Source organism: Suillus plorans (assembly GCF_016647745.1).
Source record: "Suillus plorans strain S12 chromosome Unknown HD556scaffold_23, whole genome shotgun sequence".
NCBI lineage: Eukaryota > Fungi > Basidiomycota > Agaricomycetes > Boletales > Suillaceae > Suillus > Suillus plorans.
In genome coordinates, this window is record NW_024537407.1 from 64,054 (window position 1) to 88,680 (window position 24,627).

At 47.4% G+C, this 24,627-nt stretch overlaps 11 protein-coding genes across 11 annotated transcripts; 4 read left to right on the forward strand and 7 right to left on the reverse strand.

Moving 5' to 3' along the window:
• The first annotated feature begins 574 nt into the window (after positions 1 to 574).
• Positions 575 to 1,132, forward strand: HD556DRAFT_1365586 (uncharacterized protein). Its single transcript, XM_041302774.1, has one exon. The coding sequence runs from the start codon at positions 731 to 733 to the stop codon at positions 986 to 988; it is 258 nt and encodes an 85-aa protein (XP_041160986.1). The 5' UTR covers positions 575 to 730; the 3' UTR covers positions 989 to 1,132.
• An 829-nt stretch (positions 1,133 to 1,961) lies between these two features.
• On the forward strand, positions 1,962 to 4,043 carry HD556DRAFT_388991 (carbohydrate esterase family 4 protein). Its single transcript, XM_041310465.1, has 13 exons — positions 1,962 to 2,471; positions 2,528 to 2,573; positions 2,621 to 2,705; positions 2,763 to 2,823; positions 2,874 to 2,898; positions 2,949 to 3,114; positions 3,167 to 3,188; positions 3,237 to 3,365; positions 3,424 to 3,450; positions 3,498 to 3,531; positions 3,583 to 3,638; positions 3,690 to 3,740; positions 3,795 to 4,043. The coding sequence occupies exons 1-13, from the start codon at positions 2,416 to 2,418 to the stop codon at positions 4,003 to 4,005; spliced, it is 969 nt and encodes a 322-aa protein (XP_041160987.1). The 5' UTR covers positions 1,962 to 2,415; the 3' UTR covers positions 4,006 to 4,043.
• Positions 4,044 to 5,518: 1,475 nt separating this feature from the next.
• Positions 5,519 to 6,838, reverse strand: HD556DRAFT_1235960 (uncharacterized protein; the record flags this gene model as incomplete). Its single annotated transcript, XM_041297788.1, has 2 exons — positions 5,519 to 6,599; positions 6,675 to 6,838. Coding segments are annotated over 2 exons (1,245 nt in total), but the record flags the coding sequence as incomplete, so codon positions are not given.
• Positions 6,839 to 7,110: 272 nt separating this feature from the next.
• Positions 7,111 to 9,410, reverse strand: HD556DRAFT_1365600 (Alpha/Beta hydrolase protein). The gene is made up of 9 exons (XM_041302775.1): positions 9,051 to 9,410; positions 8,900 to 8,998; positions 8,759 to 8,843; positions 8,626 to 8,703; positions 8,371 to 8,579; positions 8,276 to 8,314; positions 8,128 to 8,227; positions 7,486 to 8,081; positions 7,111 to 7,433 (listed from the first exon to the last, which is right to left on the reverse strand). The coding sequence occupies exons 1-9, from the start codon at positions 9,172 to 9,174 to the stop codon at positions 7,177 to 7,179; spliced, it is 1,587 nt and encodes a 528-aa protein (XP_041160989.1). The 5' UTR covers positions 9,175 to 9,410; the 3' UTR covers positions 7,111 to 7,176.
• HD556DRAFT_389423 (carbohydrate esterase family 4 protein) lies at positions 9,335 to 11,485 on the reverse strand. Its single transcript, XM_041310467.1, has 13 exons — positions 11,021 to 11,485; positions 10,919 to 10,964; positions 10,777 to 10,861; positions 10,663 to 10,723; positions 10,589 to 10,613; positions 10,367 to 10,532; positions 10,292 to 10,313; positions 10,109 to 10,237; positions 10,029 to 10,055; positions 9,945 to 9,978; positions 9,783 to 9,889; positions 9,700 to 9,724; positions 9,335 to 9,642 (listed from the first exon to the last, which is right to left on the reverse strand). The coding sequence occupies exons 1-13, from the start codon at positions 11,074 to 11,076 to the stop codon at positions 9,496 to 9,498; spliced, it is 930 nt and encodes a 309-aa protein (XP_041160990.1). The 5' UTR covers positions 11,077 to 11,485; the 3' UTR covers positions 9,335 to 9,495.
• Positions 11,099 to 13,334, reverse strand: HD556DRAFT_389208 (carbohydrate esterase family 4 protein). Its single transcript, XM_041310466.1, has 15 exons — positions 13,054 to 13,334; positions 12,897 to 12,993; positions 12,795 to 12,840; positions 12,658 to 12,742; positions 12,541 to 12,601; positions 12,466 to 12,490; positions 12,250 to 12,415; positions 12,175 to 12,196; positions 11,987 to 12,115; positions 11,903 to 11,929; positions 11,819 to 11,852; positions 11,709 to 11,764; positions 11,609 to 11,659; positions 11,521 to 11,545; positions 11,099 to 11,468 (listed from the first exon to the last, which is right to left on the reverse strand). Exons 1-15 carry the CDS (start codon positions 13,064 to 13,066, stop codon positions 11,331 to 11,333), a joined length of 975 nt encoding a protein of 324 aa, XP_041160991.1. The 5' UTR covers positions 13,067 to 13,334; the 3' UTR covers positions 11,099 to 11,330.
• Positions 13,335 to 13,343: 9 nt separating this feature from the next.
• HD556DRAFT_1365612 (amino acid/polyamine transporter I) lies at positions 13,344 to 15,954 on the forward strand. Its single transcript, XM_041302776.1, has 12 exons — positions 13,344 to 13,720; positions 13,779 to 13,863; positions 13,921 to 14,014; positions 14,071 to 14,147; positions 14,200 to 14,254; positions 14,299 to 14,468; positions 14,526 to 14,636; positions 14,685 to 14,738; positions 14,792 to 15,039; positions 15,092 to 15,297; positions 15,354 to 15,556; positions 15,614 to 15,954. Exons 1-12 carry the CDS (start codon positions 13,580 to 13,582, stop codon positions 15,748 to 15,750), a joined length of 1,581 nt encoding a protein of 526 aa, XP_041160992.1. The 5' UTR covers positions 13,344 to 13,579; the 3' UTR covers positions 15,751 to 15,954.
• Positions 15,955 to 16,531: 577 nt separating this feature from the next.
• HD556DRAFT_1365637 (arginase family-domain-containing protein) lies at positions 16,532 to 18,870 on the reverse strand. Its single transcript, XM_041302777.1, has 11 exons — positions 18,719 to 18,870; positions 18,533 to 18,658; positions 18,319 to 18,471; positions 18,149 to 18,264; positions 17,739 to 18,094; positions 17,511 to 17,682; positions 17,333 to 17,432; positions 17,215 to 17,282; positions 17,110 to 17,164; positions 16,933 to 17,063; positions 16,532 to 16,880 (listed from the first exon to the last, which is right to left on the reverse strand). Exons 3-11 carry the CDS (start codon positions 18,455 to 18,457, stop codon positions 16,821 to 16,823), a joined length of 1,197 nt encoding a protein of 398 aa, XP_041160993.1. The 5' UTR covers positions 18,458 to 18,471; positions 18,533 to 18,658; positions 18,719 to 18,870; the 3' UTR covers positions 16,532 to 16,820.
• A 56-nt stretch (positions 18,871 to 18,926) lies between these two features.
• Positions 18,927 to 20,944, forward strand: HD556DRAFT_1236094 (MATE efflux family protein; the record flags this gene model as incomplete). The annotated part of the gene is made up of 11 exons (XM_041297798.1): positions 18,927 to 19,074; positions 19,131 to 19,254; positions 19,284 to 19,597; positions 19,645 to 19,936; positions 19,985 to 20,073; positions 20,122 to 20,148; positions 20,197 to 20,336; positions 20,386 to 20,466; positions 20,517 to 20,565; positions 20,617 to 20,730; positions 20,778 to 20,944. 11 exons carry the CDS (start codon positions 18,927 to 18,929, stop codon positions 20,942 to 20,944), a joined length of 1,545 nt encoding a protein of 514 aa, XP_041160994.1.
• Positions 20,945 to 21,269: 325 nt separating this feature from the next.
• Positions 21,270 to 22,329, reverse strand: HD556DRAFT_1235907 (thioredoxin-like protein; the record flags this gene model as incomplete). The annotated part of the gene is made up of 6 exons (XM_041297782.1): positions 21,270 to 21,376; positions 21,429 to 21,651; positions 21,707 to 21,883; positions 21,934 to 22,050; positions 22,101 to 22,139; positions 22,201 to 22,329. 6 exons carry the CDS (start codon positions 22,327 to 22,329, stop codon positions 21,270 to 21,272), a joined length of 792 nt encoding a protein of 263 aa, XP_041160995.1.
• A 1,696-nt stretch (positions 22,330 to 24,025) lies between these two features.
• On the reverse strand, positions 24,026 to 24,627 carry HD556DRAFT_1442375 (uncharacterized protein; the record flags this gene model as incomplete). The annotated part of the gene is made up of 4 exons (XM_041306450.1): positions 24,026 to 24,225; positions 24,282 to 24,423; positions 24,482 to 24,540; positions 24,591 to 24,627. 4 exons carry the CDS (start codon positions 24,625 to 24,627, stop codon positions 24,026 to 24,028), a joined length of 438 nt encoding a protein of 145 aa, XP_041160996.1.

The following is a 24,627-nucleotide window of genomic DNA, read 5'->3' on the forward strand; positions in this document are numbered from 1 at the left end:
CCCGTCTTATAGAAAATATGCTGTCAGTCCGGATATCGAGCGAAATGCGCGAGTATGTGCGCTGTCTCTCAAACGCACATTTCAACACATTCAGCCCTATTCGAGCACAGCTGATTCTCACTGGGAGTACTGAGTACTGATCATTGATGTCACCAAGTGCAGTGCGGCCTGCAAGAGGTCACAAAGGGCGGGTCACAACTCACAATGGACGGGTCACACTGGTATTGCAAACGTGACCAGATATAATTGGAACTCAGAATTAAGCTCCGCACGCGTCAGCCGCAGCCCCAGACTTTGACCCCAGACTCCGCCCCAGACTTTGGCCCCAGACTGGCCGTTTCCTGGATGTCCTCAGGAAACAAGGGAGCACGATGATCCCAATGAGGTTGCGGCTGACCCGGGCCGGCTAGAACCGTGAAACCTTTTGCGAAAACTCTTCGGCTAGGTACGAGAATTAGGGCTCCGTGAAAAACTACCTAGTTTTTGACGTTGGAGTTTTTGACAGGTTTTTAACATGTTTTTAACGAGTCGATAACTCGGGGTTGATATTGGGGTGTCAAAAACTAAAATATATATGTATATGATCTCGGGAACATAGCCTATCGAATTCTCCATCCGAACATCCGAATTCACCGAAAAATCGTTAAGATATGACCGACAATCTGTCAACTACCGTCCAATTGAGCGTTCGGCTGAATCGGCTCAATGATTACAACAAAAATTTACCTTGATGAGCTTCTTCGAGGACATTGGGCGCAACAACGCACAGTTGAGCCACCTCCGAAAGGCACTCGCACAACTTCCACATAGTATCCCCCTCGGAAACTCCAAATATAATTTTGAGCACTATGCTCCAGATCCGGAGAGGGTCGAACTCTATGGCAGTACCGAAGCCGCACTGAATAATGTGCTCGAGGTCACATTTGCACCCAGAGGCCGGAAGGATGAGTCGGCACCGTGTCCATTCGAGTTTCAAGATGTCCCGTAGACCAAAAGGCCTCCCTCAAAACCAACAGTTAAGTTTCGTGACCTGGAAAGTACTCTTTTCGATGTCGATCTCGATAGCAATGGTCAGAAAAGGAAACACGACAACTCCGAGTCGCAAGCAGAGGCTAACCCGGAGCCGCAGGACTCTAATTCAGACTCGGAGGACAATTGGTTGGAGGAGAGCGAGGACCCGGAGATTGAGCGTGATCCAATGTACTGGTCTTGTGATACGAGAGTACTTGTGGGTAGCGAGGATGCTCATCTTGATGCTCCTCGATTGTTGGACTTACTATCAGAGAAGCCGGTGGAAGGGGCAAGCAGGACACCTCAACTACAGGATAGCACAGTTCCAACGCCTCCGGGAGGGCCTGTACAGTGGGCATTTGCATTACCGTAGCGAAAAAATGTCAAAATGACCTAAAAAAACGCATTTTTTGAGTCTGTCAAAAACTGGTCAAAAACTAGTTTTTAACTCGTGTCAAAAACCCCTCGAGGGTGGGGGTGAGTTAAAAACTCGTCGTTAACTCCGTGGGTAGTTTTTCACGGAGCCCTAACGAGAATCATGACTCTCCGCTAGTATGCTAGCATGATTCATATGAATCAAGACCTGAAGACCATGGAAGTGGGCGCCCATGCACGTATATGCGTGATATTGTCTTGCACTCGTCCAACTATCTCTCCCGTTCACCTGGTCTACCCAGAGTCTGAGATCGGCACGGTGCAACTTCTACGGAACACATTGTCGACAACGAACTAGAGTAAGCACTATCCCCATATTTTCATAGAAACCACCAACTCAAGAAATTTCGTCAGCCCGCTCCTACTCTTAGCTCAAGTGCGTGCCAATCAGCATTTGACTCTAGTAGGGAATCCAGACACACCGGAAGTTGAGAGCGTCTTGGGACTCTTGGCCGCACTTACAGTATACAAGCAACGAAATCATTGCATCCCCAAGCAAAATCTAGTCTTGTGACCACGTCGTTCTTTGCAAACAACCACACGCGACTAGTACTCAAGCTTCAAGCTACGGCAGAAGAGTCGATTATCTTGAGTGTTTCGGTCTTTTACATCATGTGACCGTCATGATGTTTCTGGATCTTGTGACGTTTCATGCACCACATCATAACAAAGATCGGAAGATTCAACGATTATCTTCCTCCTATCACTATTTGGTCTGTTTGACATCGGGTTATCTTCTAACATGCCACTAGTACTCTAGAGTAGAGTGGAGGCACCCATCATTGTATCGAGGTCTGGAAAGGCTTATCTTAAAACGCCTGCGAGCAGTCTTCCCCGGGCAATAATAGCCTGTCATTGGGGTCATGTGGTTTGTTATATGTTCTTCGTATATATAGCGCCGCACTGCAGTTCTCACCCTGAACGACTCCCTGTCAATACCATCTGGCCTTTCAGCGATAACCCGCATCTATGACTAGAAAAATTTTCGTTGGATTCGGCGTAGATGTTGACGCTGTGGCTGGCTGGTACGTGGTTTTTCATTCGTAGATAATAAGAGTTAGCAACGGTGATCATGATGCAGGCTTGGGTCCTATGGAGGAGAAGATTCGCCATTGGACATCTCTCGGGTATGCTCGCATTGACGCTATGTGATTATGAGCTTAAATCAGCGCAGGGAATGTACGCGGGAGAAGTTGGAGTGCCTCGCCTTCTAAAGCTGTTTGATAAGTACAAGATCAAAACAACCTGGTTCATTCCTGGTTGGTCCCAAGTTAAATGCTCCAAAGACACAAGGAACTGACGGATAGCATATGTAGGTCATAGCTTGGAGACATTTCCGAAGCAGATGGAGGCAGTTCGAGATGCCGGTCATGAAATGTAAGCTTCCTTGAGTGAGGAGATCTATATCTTTCTCATCTCATGTGCAGAGGTCTTCATGGATACTCCCATGAGGTAAGTGGTAATGATATCAATATTGGGCAAAGAACTGAATGTTTTCAAAGAATCCTGTTACTATGACTCTGGAACAACAGCGAGACATTTTGGACCACACCTTCAAGCTTCTTACGGATTTCAATCATGGTGTTCCTCCGAAGGGCAGCGTCGCCCCTTGGTGGGAAACCAGTAAGGAGGGAACGGCGTTGTTACTGGAAAAGGGCATTGAATATGGTCACTATATCACTACTCGTTTCAAGCAAGGTACTAACACTTTTTAAAACAGACCACTCCAATATGTGCCACGAGTGAGTCGGCATACCAGTCGTGAAGTACTCAGACTTACATTCTTTCAGTTCGCAAATGTATTATCTTCGTGACGAAGATACATGGACAAATATTGATTATCAGGCGAAAGCTCACACGTGGATGAAGCCGCTGCAAAGGGGCAAAGAAACTGGGGTCGTTGAGATTCCGGCTAACTGGTCCGTCAAATACATCGCCAATGTGCGCTTATTTGATGCTGATTATACGTGTGTCAAGGTACCTTGACGATCTTCCCCCCATGATGTAGGACGCAAGTCGTGCACAAAAGCAACATGCTAACACTAGTCTAGGTTCATTAAATCAAGCTCAAACTCTCATGGCTGGGTATGCCAACACGTTTAAAATCCTTCTCACGTCTATTCATGCATCTATCAGGTCAGCGCCCAAGCTGTCGAACAGCTTTGGAAAGATACATTCACTTACCTGTATAGGTAAGGATAAGATTGCTTAGTTTCAGCCCCCTGTTGATTTATAGCGAACAGAGAAGAGAAGGATTTTGTATTTCCCATTAGCATCCACCCGGACGTTAGCGGGTCAGTCTCCACTTCTTACCATCATTTGAGTGTTCTGACCTCGGTCTTTGACAGTCGTCCACACGTACTTCTGATGCTGGTATATTTCACTCGACCTCCTCCTTGTTCTCCAACTCATCGGCGGTCACAGGAGAGTTTTATTGAATGGATCAATACTCACGATGACGTCCAGTGGCTAACCTTCTATGAAATGGCTCAAGATTTCAGAGCCACAAATGACCCAGCACCGGGTGCCATCATGCCCAAAGGCTTCGAGAAGGCCTAAGCTTGTCTTTACAATGTAGTGCGTTTCATACAACATATTTGTATTGAGACTTCTTCAGGCGCTGTCGAATGTTTACCTAGTCATTTGTATCAGTATGTTCTATCAACTTGTGACTTATACGTTTCGAAAGCCACGGCAGAACGGGTTCTAATTTATTTGAGTTGGATGGACCTTGAATGAGCTTGTGCATGTCGTGTACAAGGTTACTGCCAGTGTGATCGTCATGCTTTGGCTGCCATGCATAGCCTTTTGAAGTTCCTGCAATCATCACTGCTCAATGAGTACTGAGTCCTCATTTGCAATAAAAATATCTACAACTGATACGTCTCAGTAAGCGAACTCGAACACTATACAAGATCGATTCGAACAAGTTGATTCAGATACTCCCAGTGACTTCTTCATCTTCAAACAACTTGAAATTCATACCCTGCGGAAACCCATCCAGAAAGTAGTCCAAAAAATTCCTCCTATGTTTCCCCAACCACACAAGACCACCGACGATGGCCATCTCGTCTATCCACTTTAGGAGGGTTTGGTCCAGAGTACTCCCTCCCGGCGACGGCTCATATCCCGGGAGCAATTTCCACAGTATCATCTTCATATTCGAGAAAAGTAACTCTGAATGCTCTTCTGGCATCTTGTAAAGGAGCCGGGCCTTGGGCCTCTCGCGCGGCTGCGAAGAGTACGGTTCTGGCAGGGACCCCAGCATTGTGCGACCGAGACATCGAATTATAGATGCCGTTAACAGGTAATAGCTCAGACTAACAGGATTGGTGGTCGGCCCAGCCATGCCGCATACTCCTCGTAATGAATATGCCATATGAAAACCAGAAGAGAAATCTGACGGCGAAGCGCGCTCATACATGAACCGCGTGAGATCCATAACAAACTTATCTGTTGGGGTGTCTTCCTTGAATAGCCTTGACAAGATTTCGGGGGCCTTTGGGCTGGTACACAAGAGCGCATGCCACACTCCAGAGCTGCTTGACGCACGTGCAAGAAAGCTCACTACGGCGACTTCATCTTGGAGCTCTTCCAAAATCCCTTCACCTCCAGACATCACCGCGCCCAGTCTGCTCATGCAAGGTATCATGAATTGGAAGAGTTGAGAGGACGACTCGTTGGAAATCGAAGAGAGTAAAGGAGCGAAACTAACACCTTCTGCGAAAGACACTTCATCCTCCGAACATTTGCAGACCTTGAAAGCCTTCTCCACTTCTCGGCTGATTTCATCTGCAAATGAAGTAAACTTTGCTTTCTCCATGATTCTAAAGACTAGATATGCTCTGTCGTATGCCGTTGCGAACCGCCTGCTACCCATGCATATCTGCATCAAGAGCACATAGAGCACTACATCAACGAGTGTAAGTGCGTCAAGATCCTGGTCGAGGACAGCCGCTGGCAACTGTGATGGTGGGCGAAGAGCTGACACTTCTGTCTCCACAGTATCCGCCAGTCGCGCAATGAGCGGAACGAGAAGCTCGCTCTCAAGGAAATTGGCTGGCAAACTCCGGAACGCACGCACGGTGCGGAGCATACTCCTCCTTGACAGGAAGGTCAAAGAGCCCGTCTTCGTCACATTGACTAATAGAACGGAATTGAACTCCGATGTTTGGGGTCGCGACAGCTTTGTGATCTTGAACACAAAACTGTCATCCGCCCCTTCCTGGGAGGATCTGTAACGTGCAAGTGACATCGCGGATTGCAAATTTACGTCGTTGATGTGTGCCCCGCGTTCTCCGCTGGCGTAAATTGGAGTGGGTGGTACTGGATTCACGTGAAGCAAAGAGCTCACTAACGAACCCGGCTTGATATATTCCTTCATCTCTGGACGCAATATCACATGCCGCAGGACGAGGGCAATGCGAGGGCTGACTACAAATATGCGATGCAGGCCAGGGCAGCCACCTCCCAACCCTTCCCACAAACCAAATGTGTTGTGCGTGAGGATAAATTCTTCCCCTTCCGCGGCTTCCCAGATGCTGAAGAAGTAGTTGTCCGCATGAGTATGGTAAGTGTACGCATCGTGGTTTTCGAGATCAGGTGGGATATGCGATTCAGTCATCATTTTTTGAAGACCTTCTTCGCCGTACTTATCTATGAGTTCTGCAGCATCTCGCATGATGTCTGAATGCGATGTGTCCAGGTAGTATCTGAGGACGTATAGCCAAAACTCGACAGCGGATTGAATACCCTTCTTTTTCATGAAGGACTCAATCCACTGGCGGCCCCTTGCGTTCTCCGGGTGATCCGCTTGAAAGTAGGTGTTGGAGCAAGATACATTGCGATAATGCATAATAAATAGGAACTTTCGCAGGAGTTCTAGCGGCCTCCGCTTCAGAGTGAAAGTACCCTGAGGAAGCGCTTTGTGCAAGTCCATGATAATGGAGGCTGCATGACGTTCGAGGTCTGCTAATTTCTCCTCCAGCTCGTTGATATTATAGATGTTTCGGACGTCCTGGTAGAGATTCTGTACGCCGTAAACCTTTCCAATAGGACGAATGTCAAGACTACCCGTGGCAATGTCATAGTAGTAGACGTATTCAGGATCAACACCGGTGCGTCGAAATTCTTTTTGTCGTTCTGTTTTGGACCTGCAAAGAACATCATTCAGTGTTCTAGTCTATTGTCCGACACGCAGAGTGCTCGAGAGGACACTGAAAACATACTTCACAGGACCGACTTGGAATCTTCGTAATATGAATCGTGGAATGAAATGTTGGTATTGTGTTGTAGGTGCACACGGACTCGGAGAGCCGTCTGTCTTCTGAGCTCCTCCTGCAAGTTCTGTTCTGGCTTGTTGTTTTGGTGTATTCCTGCGACGTCGTGTCATTATGTACTGGTAGAGTTCAACGAACCCAAGAACTGAGCGCTGAGCGCTGAACACGCCATATCCATGCGGCCGCGTTGTCGTCACTGAATCCTCTAAAGAGCATATTGAAGTAGTACTATATATAGATACCTTAGTATTCAGTATATGATATTCAGGGCAGGACAATGGTAAGACTGGTCATGATAAACTGTGCGATTTCTTTCAGCGATTTTGTTTTCCAAAACGAAATCGCCAGACTCAAATTCAGGCTGGCCGGATGTAGAACTCATTATGCATCAAATTTTGCTCAAAGATCATCATCATTCTTAGATTACACGAGTGCGAAAATTCAACAATGTTTAAGATTCACCAGGTAAGATCTTTGCAATGTTCATTAACTCGGCCCATCTCTTGTCTTCTGCCCACACGATGCTTTGGTCCTCCTGCATAGTCAGAGCTTCATCAAGTTCATGCGTCGGCTTGCCCTGTTGCTCGAGGGCGGCGATCTCCTTGTCGAATGCGTCAAGCCATTCAATCGCCTTCTTCATCTGTGGATAATTCATGCTCGGGATACGGAGAGCCCAGAAGCAGCGGTCAGTTGCATGCGTGACCCACCCTGTTGCACGAGCTTCAGTAATCATCTCACAACTCTATGGATACTGATATACCTTTTGGACGCAGTTGTTCTGGAGTCCAGCGAATCGTATATCTGAGAATTGGGAACCCCGCCTGTTGGAAATCTCTTGCAAACATCCTCACGGGGATGTGCACTTGTCCATCACTTAGAATATCACCCATCTGCCTCATCGATTCTTCGACAGTTGCTGTACTTGGGAGCGTCCGATACTTCTTCACGAGCTTCTCAACGACGGGGCGTGGGAAGTACCGCAAGATGTTAGGGAACACATCCTGTGGACCTTGAACCGGGTGCGCGATCGCGTAAAGGTACCACTCCTCGCTCAGATCGCCAATAGAAATGCTCTTGACTCCTTTCTCGCGTAGAGCACGAGCAAGGCCTCCCGACCGTTGCCAGGTCATTGGATCGGGTGTGGTAGGGATCCAATTGCCATCAAAACATCCCCGGTACGTGCCGTGCTCCACACCGACTTCGTCTGTCTCTATTACCTTCATCATAGCTTTGATAGGAACTTTGGCAGGGTCTCTCAGGGTCTCCAAAACGTCAGGGGCATTAGGATCGAGATTGAGGGCGCGGCAAAGGGCTTGGAAGGATTGCCTCAGCTCCAACGGGGTTTTAGGGATAGTCCTGCAGGCAATGAGTGAGTTAACGGCAAGTGATAAAAGTGACTCACATCATTGCGTTTGATTGCAAATGGGCGGAACGGAACGGGGAGTTCTGCCCTGGTGGCAGGTGTGAAAGGTGGTGCAAGATTTGGTGTACGGCATGGGCACCTATTGCTCGTTAGCAATGATGTGAGTTCAAAGGAAGCTTTCACTTACCAGCAGACAGCCCAGAAAGTTGAATATTGCTCGGGTCACCTACACATGATGTCAGGATATCGACTAACTCTGACATGGCGTGCGTTCAAGCTTACCTCCAAATGATGCAATGTTCTCCGAAATCCACAGAAGCGCTAACCATTGATCTTTGAAGCCAAAGTTTCCGTCTATCTTGGGCTCGTCGCACGCAAGGAAACCAAGCACCGAGAGCCTATAGCCGATGTTGATATGAATTTCCTTCCTTGACTCGGCCACATATTGTGACTGGGAGCTCAAGCCATGGGGCGAACCAAACTGAAGAAATCTGCGACAATGAGTCCCCGAAAGTTATAGGTCTATGCACAACGGACCCTCCGTGAATGTAAACCTTGACAGGAAGATTCGCCCCAGGTTTCGATGATGAATGGCACGCAATATTGACAAAGAGGCTGAAGAATGAAAGTATCAGATTTAGAGCTGGAAAAAATATCCTGAATCGCTTACGGGTCCTCTGACGGCTCTCCGTAGCCCTTGCGATCAGCTGGTGCTGTCGCTGCACCCTGTCCATCATTCGAAGGCTGAACACAGTCTAAGGGAATTCCGTCTTGTGACAATGATTTACGAGAGTTTGATGATTTGACATACGCTTGGTCTCATAAATGTAGTCCTTGTCTTCATATCGATAATTAGGAGGTAGTGGCTTTGGGTCCTGGAAGCGAACGGGTGGCAACGCGTAAGGAACCTCTAAATACTTGGTTCAGCATACGAGCGCGAAGGGTTTGGTCGACAACCTCACCTAAGAACACTGAAGCGCCGTTCGTAGTTCTGCCACCCTTGATGGGACCGTACTTCGTCTCGACGACGACACTGACACCCTTCTGTAGTTCATCAGGGATGTGTGGGATAGGTGGGATAGCCATGTTTGCTCGAGGTGTAAGTGACAAGACGACTTGAGAGATTCGAGTTGAACTTGGCAGTGGGCCGGGATAAACAATCACAAGTTCTTATAGGATCCACGATATGGACGTGCATGTGCCACAGAGACCTAGGCATCATTGATCACGAGGTAGGAGTTATATATTCAGGCTAGTACATGGATGAGTAAAGCGGGATGTTCGGAACGCCTTTATATAATGTCTTCAATTCAAAATATCATATCCTATTTTGGAAAACCTCCTATTGACCGCTTATCATGAACGGTAAGCGCTTTGTGTATGATTTTCAACGACCAGCTAGCGTTACTACAGACGTGCTTTATGTTTCGCATATCCCTTTGGCATCATAGCACCTGAAGGAGGATCATTCTTCGCCCTGAACCTTTCTGCCATTTCATGGAACGTAACCCACTTCACGTTGTCATGAGTATTGATCCATTCGATGAACCGTTCCTAAACGCAGGAATGCGTGTCACATAGGCACGCTTGTAGGTCATTAGAACTACTTACCAGCATGAGTAATACCTGGGGACGTCTAAATCAAATAAGTTAAGTTAATCATTCTAAATGCGAAAGCAATGTATGAGACGTACCCGCCCACGTCCGGATGAATACTTAGCGGGAAAATGAAATCTTGTTCTTCCCTGTAGAGATATGTGAAGGTATCTTTCCAAAGCTGCTCGACAGCTTGAGGGGCCACCTAAGCGTGGTCAAGTCAGTAAACGGTCTGAGGAATTGTACCATGTTTTGCTTGCCCATCCATGAGAATTACTGCTAGCCTTCATGAACCTATGTTTTGCGTTAATGAAGTACGCTTTTCTTTGAAGCATAAAACGCACATCATTGGTGTCATATCTTCGAGGTACCTTTGATAGAAAAGTTAGCTATGATTGATCACTCCGGCAAGGGACAGTGTTACCAGCTAGCAGGGATCTCAACAAGACCTGTTTCTTTTCCCCTCACAAGAGGCTTCATCCACGTACGTGCCTTCTCCTTGTAGTCGATTTTGGTCCACGTATCTTGATCACGAAGGTAGTGTGCCTGGGAGCTGCGAACACGGCAGTCAGTATCCAAGTGAGGTACACACATCCCAGATCCTTACTCGCGAGACATGTTCGAATGATCTACATGGAAATATAAGAGCGACCCAATATCGTGACACAACTCGCAGGCATACCATACTCGATTCCTTTCTCTAGAAGGAGGGCAACGCCTTCCTTGCTTGTTTGCCACCATGGCGCTACACTGCCCTTTGGAGGCACTCCGTGATTGAAGTCCGTGAGTAATTTGTATGTGTAATCAAGAATGTCACGTTGTTGCTCTGGCGTCAATGCATCCGGATTCTGTGGAAAATTAGCTGAGCCACCTGAGTCAAGTTAGGTTAAGTGTGCGCAGGCACCTCATGCGAATAACCGTGCAGTCCGCTAGATAGCTATCAGTCAATGGTCACCATGACACAGGCACAAGACTAACATTTCATGACCTGCGTCCCTGACAGCTGCCATCTCTTTTGGAAACGTTTCTAAGCTATGGCCTGCACATTAATGGTGTGATAAATAAACCCCCAGTAACAAAACTCTAACTCACCTGGGATGAACCAAGTAGCTTTGATGTTGTATTTATTAAGTAACTTCAATACTCGCCAAACTCCAACTTCGCCCGCATACATGCCCTAAAAGATCATCAGGTAAAAATGCCATAGGTTCGGTTGAAAGCAATTCAATCATACGCGAGATATGTCTAGGGGAGAGTCCTCGCCACCGTACGAGCCTAGCCTAAAGTGGTCGCATAGAATACAGTCATTTCGGAGCTCACAAGGAATTAAACTTACCATCCAGCCACAGCATCCACATCAACACCAAATCCTATGAGGATCTCGCGGGGCATCTTATTAGGTTAGTACTTCTGGTGAAAAAGAGACTAGAACAGGGCTCTTTATATAGCCTGTCTTTAGAAAGACAAGGGCTGCAGAAGAGATCTTGTATTATGATTGCAGCTCGCTTTGGCCACGATCCATGATGTAATATCTCTTGGGGCCTTCTACACGTGTAGATTATCAAACCGAGTTTATGGAATACTGACTCGCGTCATTCAATATTCATCCGCGTGAAGAAGTCTTCTACAACACGATGTACAGCATTTCACAGACGTTGTGCGAAGCCTTTAGGCATTACGGCACCTGGTGCTGGTTCTTTACTGGCTCTAAAATCTTGAGCCATCCCATGTAAGGTTACCCAGTGTACGTTATCGTGGGTATTGACCCATTCAATGAAACGCTCCTATGTATCGCCAGTTATTTAGAGAGCAAGGAGCATGTTGGATGAAACACACCAGCATGAGAAGCACGTGTGGACGACTGTACCAAAATAAAACACTCAGAGACGCTCAAGTATCGAAGAAGGGAGAAAGAGAGACTCACCCGCTGACATCTGGGTGAATCGTGAGAGGGAATACGAAATCTTCCTCTTCTCTAAGTGATGTAATTAGATAGTGTATTGCAACACAATTAGTATTGTTACCTATACAGATAAGTGAAAGTGTCTTTCCAAAGCTGCTCGACATCTCGAGTGTTAACCTGTCGGATACATAAACGAAACACCCCAGAAGTGCTTCAAACGTGATAACACACCCAACCATGCGAGTTTGAGCTCGACTTAATGAACCTAGATTGATGTCAGTAGGTTGAACTTGCACAGAGGTAGCGGGAGCTGACATCATCGGGGGAAGATCGTCAAGGTACCTTTTCAATTGTGTAAGATGCATGGAAGGCAAGACACCAGTGATACAATTGACGAACCAGTTAGCAGGAATCTCGACGAGTCCTGTTTCCTTGCCCCTTTGTAGCGGCTTCATCCATGTGTGAGCTTGCGCCTGGTAGTCAATCTTCGTCCACGTATCTTCATCACGAAGATAATACATCTGCGAACTGAAAGAATGCGAGTATTCCTATGAGCAATCACTGGCAGAACAGGTAGACCGCCTTACTCGTGGGACATGTTGGAGTGATCTGTTAAAACGGTGTCAATGCTTCACTTGAAACGAGTAGTAATGAATTGTGACCATATTCAATGCCCTTTTCTAACAACAGCGTCGTCCCCTCCTTGCTGGTTTCCCACCAAGGGGCGACGCTGCCCTTCGGAGGAACACCATGATTGAAATCCGTAAGAAGCTTGTAGGTGTAGTCCAAAATGTCGCGCTGTTGTTCCAGGGTCATAGAGACAGGGTTCTTTAGAAATATTCAGTTCGATGCCCAGGATTGATACCATCACCATTTACCTCATGGGAATATCCATGAAGACCTCTGCACATGACATAAGAAAGATAAGGATCTCCACAGCCAAGGAAGCTTACATTTCATGACCGGCATCTCGAACTGCTTCCATTTGCATTGGAAATGTCTCCAAGCTATGTCCTTCATATGCGCCCATCAATTCCACGTGTCTTGAGAGCATTGAACTTAGGACTGACCGGGGATGAACCAGGTTGTCTTAATCTTATACTTATCAAACAGCTTCAGAAGGCGAGGTACTCCAACTTCTCCCGCATACATTCCCTGCCTGACTTGAGCTCCCGATGATCATATAAAGATTGTACCGTGACCATACTCGTGAAATATCTAACGGAGAATCCTCTCCTCCATAGGACCCAAGCCTGCATAATAGTCCTCGGCGCTGATTCTTTTCATGATCAAATGGAAGACAACATACCAACCAGCCACAGCATCAACATCTACGCCAAATCCAATGAGAACTTTTCTGGGCATTGCTGAGCCGCAAGAAGATTCAGACAGTGTTGATGGAGAATCTTTGAGTCCTAGTCACGGTGAGAATGATATCACAACGATATATATATGAGGGGACGTACGATACAGTCCCATGACCCTTTTCAAGGACCGGTAACGGGAGATGCAGCCAATGCTCACTCACAAACGATCTAATATAAGCCTAGTAGATAGCGACGCGGTCCGTGATGAATTTATTCTAGATGACTGTTAGCTGAACTCGAGAATTCGCATCATGCTGCTGCAATCGTGCAAATTTCGACTAAAGCTATAAGTAAGTTCGCGAACTCTGAGGGGATTGAGGCATGGACACTGGACACCACTAAGTTGATCCTCTGGTTGAACTTGGCAAGAGAGGATCCATTACATAAGCACTTCATTTCTTGTTGTGCCTTCTCATTCCCCCGCATGGCCCAAGATGACAACACGTCACTGTCAAGAGATAAGGGAAGCGTCGCATGTCTTTCCGCAAGGAGGCTCTTTCCCAGATGGCCAGACACGACCTTAGTAACCTGCATCAAGCGCCCATGCCCTTATCTCCAACTTGACCGATATAAGTATATGGCGTAAAAGAAGCGTAAGTTGAAGAACCCCGTGTCGTATTCGAAAATGTCGATCAGCTCGGAGAAGCAGGCGCAAGTCAGCGTCAACACTACCAGCGTCAAGGGCTACTCCACTCCACCACGCAATGCAGACGATACACTACTCGCTGAACTTGGCTACAAAGCCGAATTCAAGCGCGAGTTCTCGGTCAGTGACACTCCTTAACAAGTTGCCGCCCGTATGGAAGCAAAATAATTCCGTCCAGATGATCGAGACAATTGCTTTTGCCTTTTCAATCATGGGTGTGGTGGCCTCGGTATCATCGACATTCTCATTTCCATTGGTCTCAGGTGTGTGCCTAGTACTCTTCAATATCAGCCGCATGTGAAACCGAGGTCCGTATATAGGTGGTCACGTTGGAATGGTCTGGGGATGGCTGATTCCCTGTTTCTTTGTGATGGCGGTGGCATCTTCAATGGCAGAGCTGGTATCATCAATGCCGTAAATATTTTTATCACCTTCTGGAATACTGTGACTACATGCGCGTTTTGGCCTAGGACTTCTGCTGGCCTTTATTACTTTTCCGCTAAACTCGCACCTCCGAAATACTCTGCATTAGCGAGCTGGATCACAGGTTGGGAAAATATTTTGTCAAATAGAAACTTATCTCATCATGGGCTTTTCAGGATGGGCCAACATCACGGGCCAAGTCACTCTCGTGTGTTCCATCGACTTTACATGGTTCGTTAAGCAGTACTATACTTCCTGTGACTTACTTTGTATAGTGCACAGATGATCACTACCGCGATTGCGGTGAGCTCTGATGGAGCAACGATAGTGAGCTCTGGTGCCACATACGGCATCTTACTTGCCATTCTATTTGCACATGGCCTAGTGTGCTCTGCTGCCACGAACGTATTGGCCCGCTTAAATCTGTTTTACGTGATTGTCAACGGCAAGTATTGGTTTACACGGGGTAGATGAACGTCTAGATCACATTTTCTTCCAACAGTTGGTACCACTATAGCCGCCATCATTGCATTACTTGTCTGTTCTGGTGATAACAAAGTATCTACACAAGATGCCTTCACTATGTTCGAGAACAACACAGGATGGAGCAACAGTGAGCACTGGCCCGTGATCCGATAGCACTGACCGACCGCGTGTACAGATGGATGGGCTTTCCTTCTTGCTTTCACGGCTCCAATGTGGACGCTCACGGGCTGTGCGTGTGTAGATGTCATCTGCGGATGTACTATTGACTTCATAGAACGCTAGATGACTCTGCTGCGCACATCGCTGAAGAGGTAGCCGGTGCTCAGCGTACAGCGCCCATTGCAATCCTCGTGGGTGTGTTCGGGACGCAAGTACTGGGCTGGCTTCTCTTCATCGCATGCTCCTTTGCAACGGCTTCAGTGACCGACTTGTTGTCTGGCGCCTTACCACTTCCCATGGGCCAGCTCTTTTTGGATGTACTTGGAAAAAGAGGGATGCTGGCAATATGGAGTCTTATCATTGTTGTCCAGGTACGCTGAAGATTATCATTATTTGTTTTCGCATGAATAATAGGTTGATCAGTTCGTGACGGGAGCTGCACAAGGAGTCGATGCATCTCGTGTCGTGTTTGCTTTTGCGAGAGATAACGCTCTTCCCGGTTCTCGTTGGTGGAAGCGGATCAATCGGCGCACGCAAACTCCTGTAAATGCTGTCTGGTTGGTAATGGCTGGTGCCGCCGTTTGTGGCTTGTTAGGTTTCTCCGCTGCCGCACTTTCATCTCTTGCAGGGTACGTTGGATTTCACTTCGTCAAGTCCATATCCTTAGGAGTCATCCACGTCCCAGGGCCTCCGTCATCGGCTTGTACGTGTCTTATGCAACGCCTATCTTCCTTCGTATCACATCGGGCCGTGATAAGCTGGTCCCTGGCACATTCAGCCTGGGAAGGTGGTATATACCTATTGGGATCATAGCGGTTGCATGGGTATCATTCATTGTTGTTTTATTACTGTTTCCCCCAACACAAACAACCACCCCGGCGGGGATGAGTACGTATATCGAATGATTCCGATAGCCTTGGTTCGGTTGCTGACAAGATGGTACAGACTACGCTGTCGTGATTATCATGGGCGTTTTCGTCTTTGCGTCTATCTCTTGGATTGTTTCAGCGCACAAGTGGTTCCATGGCCCGATCAAGAATATTGACGATCCCAGATCGTCTTTAGAGGGGAAAGAGCTTTGAAGGGTGATATTTGGTCCGTTGTCAAAGCACATTTGTAGATGCTAGTGGCGTAGATGCAATCAAATATGGTGCTCTAAATATGGTGCGTTGCACCTGTGGAAGACTACTAAGTTGAAACAGAGAAGCAATGCAGTACTTCCTGCGCTTGTCTATATGTTGTCACAAATCAAGAATATAGGGTTACCAGCGTCCGATGAACGGGCCACCGATTCGGATGCGTTATCCGATGTACACACTGATTCAGAACTGTTAGCCTTCTGCTCGAGACCGAGGTATTACGCGTCCACGCGGCATGTGTACAATGCAATTTTTGTGTTACCTCCATTTTCTTCTTGACGTGTCTCCTGGCAGGGCCCAGGCCCCTAAGTACACAAAAAAGTGATAGTAACGTTTTTAAGCCCGCGCGGTCAGTATGTAATGCAACACGTATCGACCAACTCTTCTTCGCATCCATCATGACACATGAAGCATAGCCTATCAAAGTATGGCGAAATAATGATGACTAGGGGTGCCCTGTCATAGAGCGTCATCCTGCGCCGGTTCAAGATTCTATTATAGATCAAGTACGTTAGCATACGACGTAAAAGAACATGGGACACGGTAATATACTGAACGTACGCAGGACTCCATGATTCTGGATGCTTGTATAATTAATGTAGCGGAGGAACAACTGTTTTCCTTCTGTGATGTACAAGAGCCTGCCTGTGGGAGACTAACTACTAGTAGTAAATGTTGGATTTCCACACCGCGCTGAATCCTAACCTTCCTGTTCGGGGTAGCGAGCCGTTGATCCTTCGAAAACCATGTACAATAGAGACAATCGCTCAATGGCGAGCAGCATGTGCTAGATATTTTACACGATTGCAATTGGATATCTAAAACAACGATGTCGTACACTGCGAACGCAAATAGTGACTACTCTGCGGCCAACGGCATTTGATACAGAACTAAACTAATAATGCATAGATGGAGATTTCCAATAGTAAAGGAGGAAATGAATACCAAGAAATTTGTTTTGCTGCCGAGAGGAAAACAGCTAACGTGATCTGAGGTAAAATGAATCTTCTCGCTTAATTCGCGACTTTACCCAAGGGGGTTTTGGCCATGACACTAATAACCTCGAAAAGTACCTGCGAAGCTAGGGTTGAAAACGGTTCGGAAGTTTTGATATTCATGACGTACATCGGCTGCGGCCATGGTCGTAAGCTCTGCATTGGTATCATATGCAGGAGCAACTTCAACAATATCGGCCGAAACAATGTGGAGACCATCCAGGCCTCTGATGATGGTGCGTAACTCGCGTGTAGACCAGCCTTGGGGTAATTGAGTTTATCATCTAAAAATGATATACGAACTTACCACCGGTTTCTGGGGTGCCCGTCGCAGGAGCGAATGCGGGATCGATGGAATCAATCTATAATAAGTTAATTGAACGCTCCACAGGAATATGAAATCCCAACATACGTCAATGGACAGATAAACGGGTCGATCGCCGACAGTCTCCCGAATCCTTTTGATAATCCCGTCAGTGCCTACGAGATGTTCAGTTAATGGATAACGATAAATCCTCGGCCTTGTTCACCTATGGTGTCGATCTCACGGGCTTCGATTCGTCGGAAGCCAGAGGCGTCGTCATTCGCATAATCGGCTGGTCCTGATAGCGTGGTCCTAATAGCGCCATGCTAGATGAAGTTCAATGATAAAATAGGATCAAAGCATTCGGTGATAGATGTTGGAAGGCAAGGAAATAAGATACTTGCAATAGAGCTTCCGTTCCTAATCAGACCCTCCTGACTAGCCCAGTAAAAGTATGTGCCGTGGTTAATAGCGGCCTGGTCGGAAGGGGCGCCTCCAAACACAGAAGGTTTCCAGGTATCTAAATGGGAGTCGAAGTGGATGACAGAAATTGGGCCATATGCAGAGTGGATAGACCTGGGTACGTAACATTGAGTAACAGTTGCAAATCACCCGCTAGAAGCAAAACGAACCTAAGCAAAGGCAGAACAATCGTGTGGTCACCACCAAGTGTGACTACCCGTGGATGATTCTTTCCGTCGACCGAAATTGGAACGAGGGGCTTGCCGGTGAGAGCATCGTTGCCAAGTGGAGAAAAAGCAGGTCGGTGAAGGAGCTCTTTGTGCCCGCCTTCGATTTGCTGGATGGCAAACTTGTTGTCATAGGGAGTGACTGGGATGTCACCGCAATCTACAATTTTGAGTCCAGAATGGAATGGGTTGACCTCGAGGGGAACATTGTATCCTCCATACAATGTCAACCGGCGGGATCCGGCACGAATACCAGCAGGCCCGAACCGGGCACCAGGGCGGTAGGATGTCCCGGTATCCTATGCAGAACACTAGAATAAACCTTTTGAATAAATGAATATGCAATGACGTACAAAAGGTGCGCCGATAAATGCGATATCAAAGGTAGTATCTCGGTCCTTGCCAAGACATTGCACCCATGGTAGCTTCGCAAATGTGGTAATTCCAGAAAAAATAGAGTCCGCGGTCACTACATCGCGGGTGCCGGTGAGCGCAGTCAATAGGAGGAGGGTTTACTGTATACCTTCATTGTCGCCTGGATACACGGCCTGGTAGGGGTATTTGACATAGTTCAGAGGAATTTGGTCTTCGTGGTGATGGTCATGGGCGAAGCCTACGGCAGCGAACACCAAAGCGAACAGAGCAACAGCTTGTGATTTCATCTCGGGGGAAAATTCTAGAGGGTAGAATCTGATGAGTTTCAATGAGCGTTAGGCTACTTAAAAAGCTTTTCTGACGGGAAAATTTTCGTATCTCATGACCGCTACCACGCCACGAGTATCACAAAAGATGGTGATTCTGTCTTGATAACATCACAGGTGCAGGACGCTTTCCGCCATGAGGCTGAAAACGCAAGGCCCCATCTGTCAGATGAAGCTTATCAGGGATAGTGAAATGGAAATGAGTCGGAAAAATCGGCTCACAAAAATACTCCACACGAGGTAGGATCAAACACGATGCAAGCCTCATTTTGAGAAGGATACATGCTGTTCCAGAGGGTTTCGGAAGGGCATCGGCATGGGACAATCCGAGGTTCCGTTATATAGTCCGTTGCATCGGAATCAGCTATAAAGACTGTGGAATTGGTAACGGCCATTCACTAAGTCTCGCATCATGTCACGTACTAGATCCATGCATGAAACAGCACCCCTCCTCCACAACGCTCAACGCGCACAGCAACCGAATGAGCATTCCATTCAGAATTTTCCCGAAGTGGCAGGAGAGAACCAAACAATCGGACCTCGCCTTCTGGCCTCCCTTGTCATCGATTCAATTCCTGGTAGGCTGGATTTCGTCAGCCTCAGGAAGCATTAACTAACAACCGATGTCAATCAGTCATATTGTCGTACATCTTACAGAATTCTATTCAGACAGTGTCGATCGTGATCACAGGCCGTCTGGGCCCAGAAGAACTTTCTGCGGCGGCATTTTCGATGATGCTGGCCTATGTTACTGGCGAGTAGCCCCCCGTTAATTCTCTTTTGCGAGGATGATCCCACGTCCTGTAGGCTGGTGCATTGCACTGGGAGGGGGATCAGCCCTTGATACCTTAGGCTCTCAGGCATTTACAGGAGGAAGTCGTTCCACCGATCTGGCTGTGCATTTCCAGCGTTGTGTAGTGTTACTCTGGATTCTTCTGATTCCCGTCGGCGTGCTCTGGGCATTCATGGAACCTGCCTTGTTGGCCATCAAAGAGCCCCCTCGCCTTTGCAAGGATGTGCAAGCTATTCTGAGGATCTTGATTTTCGGCGCGCCTGGGTACATTGCTTTCGAATCCCTCAAGAAATACCTGCAATGCCAAGGTCAGTTGTATGCCGAGCATTCGTCCGTTGACTTACAAAATATGCAGGAATTATGAAGGCCGCTACTTGGGTACTGATCATAGTATCGCCAATCAATATCGCCCTTAACATTTTCCTTATTCATTATACTTCCTTGGGCATGCTCGGCTGCCCTGTCGCGCTTTCCATAACATACTGGTGTGCATTCTTCCTCTTGATTGCAATGACATCGATGTCTTCCGCGCACAAACAAAACGCTACGTGGGGCGGCTTTCAACCCAAAGCTGTCTTCAACATCGAGAGCTGCGTCGAGTTCCTCAAATTGGCACTCCCGGGTATCTTAATGGTAGGCACAGAATGGTGAGCCGCAACTGTCCCCGACTCAGGTATCCCACTTACTGTGAATAGGGCTGCATTCGAAATAGTAGCCCTTGCAGCAGGCCGGCTCGGAAAGCTTCCGCTGGCAGCACAGTCTGTTATCATGACCACCGATCAAAGTATGAATTTCACTCATACACCTCATAATGTATTAACCGCATCCATAGTCATAAGCACGCTGCCTTTTGGGTTCGGTTAGTGTCCAACGCAACGGACGATTCGTGCGGCTAACATCTCACCAGGGGTCGTCGCCTCAAATCGCATTGGAAACTTGATCGGGGCACGAACGGCCATCGGCGCCAGGAACGCAGCCCATGCTATTGCCCTTATTAGCGTCATCATTGGTTTCGTAGTGATGATGATCATGTTAGCAGTCCGAAACGTACGTCAACGATTGTCTCGTAATGTGCTTTTTACCAAATGGCAAATAGAAATTTGGCTATATCTTCAGCGACGATGAGGATGTCGTCCAGCTTGTCAGTAGAGTAATGCCTCTAGTCGCTTCATTTCAAGTGAGTACATCTCTATGCGCGATATCTGCAAACTGAGAAGGTACCATGAGATCGCCGACGCTCTGGCAAACTCCTGCGGTGGTGTCCTTCGCGGTCAAGGTGGGCAAGCATTTGATGTGAAATGGGAAGCTCACCCATCAGTGCTTTCAGGCAAACAACACCTTGGTGCCGTGTTCAACCTTGTTGCATACTACATTCTTGCATTGCCGATCGGAATCACCCTCGCATTCAAGACTGGTCTTGGCCTGCAGGGACTCTGGATCGGTGCGCATCCCGTGCCTTTTGCGAAATCACTACTCATCCTCATTCAGGTCAAGTCATCGGCCTCTTCACAGTAGGCCTATCTGAATATGGTGTGGTATGGCTCGGAACAAACTGGGACCGAGAGATACAAAAAGGAATCAAGAGGAACGCCGAAGAAGCAAAGCGAAGGGTGTTGGCTGAACGGATACGCCAGGAAGACGGTCTAACGAATTAACCTGAGAGACTTCACAGGAGGTGAAAGATTGATAAAGAACGCGTGTTGAGATACAAACTTGGAATTCAGATTTCAATGGAAGTGACGAGCGCTCATCCTATATCTGCAGGAAATGGGAGTTATGCAGAATATAGAATATGAATCATAATCAAATATTTTTTCTGTCCGTTAGCACGCGCATGGCTTTCCTCCCATCAAGAAACTGGCCAGAATATGAGGATGTCGACCTCTGGCGAACACCGTGTGAGATTGATGATATGTCCGCGGGTGCCTCCAAACACGTTGGAGTAGAAGATGCTAATCACTTTACGTTGATCCAAGGAAATTACAGTTCATCCCTGACAGATTGTTCTGGTGACGTTTGGAGGATGTCTGCTGACCCATCCAATATGGACCTAAAAAACTTGGTCAATGGCTCATACTTGGTCATCCCTAAGTAGTCATGTTTGTCAAGTAATCAAAGCCGTGTACGTAAAACACGCACCTTCATACAAAATTGGCACGCTGGATCCTGGTGGATACACGATGACCTTTGACGTCTTGCCCTCCACAGTCGCTGGGAACCCTAACGATACCGCAAATGCGCCATTTGGGTCTGTATGATGCCCAAACGCCATATTCTTCCGGTAGTTATTCGCAAGGACCTGCCAGAGCAGAGGAAACTTCTTGTCCTTGTTCAAGAGGATGATACGTGGGAGGTCGCTCGTCTGTGAGGGATGCACGGGTCATGAGGCCAAGAGGCAGGATATTTGAGAGCCGAACCTTGTCCAACCACGCTGGGATGTCGTGGATATGCGGGAGAGCTTTTACGTTGTTGGGTACGGAGCGCGAGGCCCAGCGGATGAACTTGCCAGAAGTACGTTCGTTAGAGTCGTATGGCTCAGGCTCGGTCTGGCCACCACGAGGAAAGACTTTGAGAGTTGGGAACCCTTGAACACCCTGAACGAGTGTCTGAAACGACTGCACTAAGGGGTAATTGCGATGCGCACCTGTTCCGCGCACAACCGCTTGTTCAACTCGGCATCGCAGTCTACTGCATAAAACGGAATGAGTGGACTCAAATTCTGAGCAGCCTTGCTATACTCGGGAGCCATCCGTTGGCAGTGCTGGTGTGCTTGTTAGTCAGTTGAAACGAAACCATGGTTCTGGAACTCACCCCGCACCATGGGGCAACAAACGCAACTACACTCGTCCTCTAAAGTGGTTTGAATGAGAATATTCAGTTTTAATTAAGGGCAGAATTAAAAGCCACGTACATTACTCTTCATAGCTTTACGAAAACCTTTTGGGTCTAGCATCTTGACCTTGGTGTCAGGAGGAAATATGGCTGCAGACACAATTGTGGGCAATAACACCAGGAGCGTGGCTAGAGAAAATAGAAGCATTGCAACAAAGGCCGACAGAGACTAGTAAGTAGACAAGCTTAAGCCAGCCAGAAGGTGTATTGAGTCGAAGTGGATCCAGTGTGGAATTACTGATAAATAAATATGCCATAACCGCGCTCAGAAACGTATACAAGACGTGCTGACGTGGCGCTCGGAATTTTGCATGACCCATACGTATAAACTCTTGAATCACGTCAGACTGGCACGACTACATAGTCGGGCTGCTTGGAATCTCAAAACTGTTACTGTATGCAATAACACGTATGTATGTCTGTATTCAGTGAGTGAACAAAGGTAGCGCGTCCCATCAGACCTAGGCAGGTCCGGGCGCAGTAGCAGGTGTCCTGGCGCGGTGGCAGGAGTCCTGGCTCGTAGCCTCGCGCGTTGTCGTAGCTGTCCTCGATAGATAGAGTACTAGCCTCCCGCTATAGAGGTCTGGCCTTGGTTCCCTTGCAGTCCTTCCCCTTACGGCGGCTGTTCAAGTTCTCCTGGTGGCAAAAATGACTTAGATGTCATACATCTTACCCATATCCTCAATCGCTTTCCAGGAGCGCATGCATACATCGACTATCAGTAGTAGTATAAGATGCACGGTGAAACTTCACCGTGCATTTCATACTACTACTGATATATGAAGTGTCCGATGTCCTATCAAGAGCAGGCGAATTTATTCCTACTTTCGTGATGGTATTGATTTAGTTTATTTGGTTCTCCGAAGTAGATTTCAAGGAGACATACTGCCGGACCTCTTAGATCTAGCTTAGAGTGTTATTGACATTCTTGTCTTGACATCCATCATAATATTCAACGTTCAACTCTGGCCAATTGTCGAAGGGTTAAGTGTTCCCCCATGGTATTGAACATTTACTGTCCCTCGTAGCGGCTGGGCTGCCGATCATCACTTGAAGGTGTGTTAGCACTAGTATAACAGATCGGTACCTAGTACTTTTGCCTAACTTCGTTACCCCGGATGTTATTATTGTTCGCGGCGGCCATCTCTGCTTGGCTTGATTTCCCGCACAAGCCTCCATTTCTAACCAGATGCTAGTTTGTACGCACTGGGCACATCCCCATCAACATTACTTCGAGCATCAACCCTTCATGGACCCGCACTCTTCCCACCCAGTGGGTGCGGTGATGATTTTTCCGTACGCCGAGGGACGTGGAGATCGCCCCATATGGTCGTTGTCAGCTTTTTTGACGGGGACGATGATGGTACGTCTGATGCCGATGATCATGACATGACCCTCGCCCTAGCCGTATGTGCGCTCTCGTCACTCAGGGATACTACCGAGCTGGATATTGAATATGACAAGATCTAGAGTGAGATAGAACTTGGGACAATAAGCCTCCACTGGGCGGTGCGGTTACTGCGTCAGAATGGGCCACGAGCTCAGCATGATATTCTCGAACGCCAAGGATCAGGCGTGGTCCCAGCACGGAAATCTGCACGACTATCAGAAGAGGAACCAAGCCAGAATAAATCTGAATTTCTAGGTAAGATAGATTCTATAGAAATGATGAATCGTAGTTGTATGCAGAGGTAGGTGAAAGATCGTCATACCATTGAGGCAAACTAGCAATGAACTGGAAGCAAAAAGCAGTAACAAAGCTACCATGTCCGATCCTTCAGTGGAAACAAGGAACGTTAATATCTTACCTCGCAGAGTAAGCCACGTGACTTTTCATCGACACCTTAAAACAGTCCCCGATCATCCCTAGGACCTGCTGAATGTCGTCGCAGTTCACGGAAGTGTTTTACCGCTACCCAGACTGCGAGACACAGTGTGAAGACCTCCCACACGGTGCAGAGTATCCAAGTAAGAGAAATCAGAAGTACGATATCTTTCGCAGAGTAAATCGAGCACAGATAAGCGCCAAAGGGAATGAGTTCCTCTGGTATTCATCAATGAGCCCCATGCACGTTTGTTTTCATCTATAATTAAGCGTACCCCCTGAACTATGCATCGTTGTCATTGCGGTCACCATGATATCGAAGATGTTGTTAGCCAGGAAGGTGACAATGAGGAGTATCAGGATCTTTCTGGATCGTTGATGTATGGATAATGGCATGTAACCGAGTGATGGTGATGACTTGCAACATATTTCGGTCAAGTCAATATCACTGAGGTCTCACAAGTGCCAAGCTCACCCACATCATTGCAACTGCTAGAACAATCGTCCAATTCTCTGCGACGTATATAATAAAGCCTGACGAATCCAGTCAGCGACCAACCTCGGATAACACACACCAAACAGACTCAGCATCTGTGATGATAGGCCACCAAGCGGGATCAT

What these genes read in the sequence shown, in the direction of transcription:
- HD556DRAFT_1365586 (XM_041302774.1), top strand. Translation starts at nt 731, where the DNA reads ATGAGCTTCTTCGAGGACATTGGGCGCAACAACGCACAGTTGAGCCAC.
- HD556DRAFT_388991 (XM_041310465.1), top strand. Translation starts at nt 2,416, where the DNA reads ATGACTAGAAAAATTTTCGTTGGATTCGGCGTAGATGTTGACGCTGTG. An exon ending in GACGATCTTCCCCCCATGAT is followed by an intron (nt 3,451 to 3,497) that starts GTAGGACGCAAG and finishes ACACTAGTCTAG; the next exon opens with GTTCATTAAATCAAGCTCAA. An exon ending in ATCCACCCGGACGTTAGCGG is followed by an intron (nt 3,741 to 3,794) that starts GTCAGTCTCCAC and finishes GGTCTTTGACAG; the next exon opens with TCGTCCACACGTACTTCTGA.
- HD556DRAFT_1365600 (XM_041302775.1), bottom strand. Translation starts at nt 9,174, where the DNA reads ATGGCTATCCCACCTATCCCACACATCCCTGATGAACTACAGAAGGGT. An exon ending in CTACATTTATGAGACCAAGC is followed by an intron (nt 8,844 to 8,899) that starts GTATGTCAAATC and finishes GAATTCCCTTAG; the next exon opens with ACTGTGTTCAGCCTTCGAAT. An exon ending in ACTTTCTGGGCTGTCTGCTG is followed by an intron (nt 8,228 to 8,275) that starts GTAAGTGAAAGC and finishes AACGAGCAATAG; the next exon opens with GTGCCCATGCCGTACACCAA.
- HD556DRAFT_389423 (XM_041310467.1), bottom strand. Translation starts at nt 11,076, where the DNA reads ATGCCCCGCGAGATCCTCATAGGATTTGGTGTTGATGTGGATGCTGTG. An exon ending in CTCCCCTAGACATATCTCGC is followed by an intron (nt 10,862 to 10,918) that starts GTATGATTGAAT and finishes ATGATCTTTTAG; the next exon opens with GGCATGTATGCGGGCGAAGT. An exon ending in TGCACGGTTATTCGCATGAG is followed by an intron (nt 10,533 to 10,588) that starts GTGCCTGCGCAC and finishes AATTTTCCACAG; the next exon opens with AATCCGGATGCATTGACGCC.
- HD556DRAFT_389208 (XM_041310466.1), bottom strand. An exon ending in CACTCCAACATGTCCCACGA is followed by an intron (nt 12,116 to 12,174) that starts GTAAGGCGGTCT and finishes GCATTCTTTCAG; the next exon opens with TTCGCAGATGTATTATCTTC. An exon ending in GCTCAAACTCGCATGGTTGG is followed by an intron (nt 11,765 to 11,818) that starts GTGTGTTATCAC and finishes TGTATCCGACAG; the next exon opens with GTTAACACTCGAGATGTCGA.
- HD556DRAFT_1365612 (XM_041302776.1), top strand. Translation starts at nt 13,580, where the DNA reads ATGTCGATCAGCTCGGAGAAGCAGGCGCAAGTCAGCGTCAACACTACC. An exon ending in GAGCTGGTATCATCAATGCC is followed by an intron (nt 14,015 to 14,070) that starts GTAAATATTTTT and finishes GTTTTGGCCTAG; the next exon opens with GACTTCTGCTGGCCTTTATT. An exon ending in CAACACAGGATGGAGCAACA is followed by an intron (nt 14,637 to 14,684) that starts GTGAGCACTGGC and finishes CCGCGTGTACAG; the next exon opens with ATGGATGGGCTTTCCTTCTT.
- HD556DRAFT_1365637 (XM_041302777.1), bottom strand. Translation starts at nt 18,457, where the DNA reads ATGAAATCACAAGCTGTTGCTCTGTTCGCTTTGGTGTTCGCTGCCGTA. An exon ending in CATTTATCGGCGCACCTTTT is followed by an intron (nt 18,095 to 18,148) that starts GTACGTCATTGC and finishes TGTTCTGCATAG; the next exon opens with GATACCGGGACATCCTACCG. An exon ending in TTAGGAACGGAAGCTCTATT is followed by an intron (nt 17,433 to 17,510) that starts GCAAGTATCTTA and finishes AACTTCATCTAG; the next exon opens with CATGGCGCTATTAGGACCAC.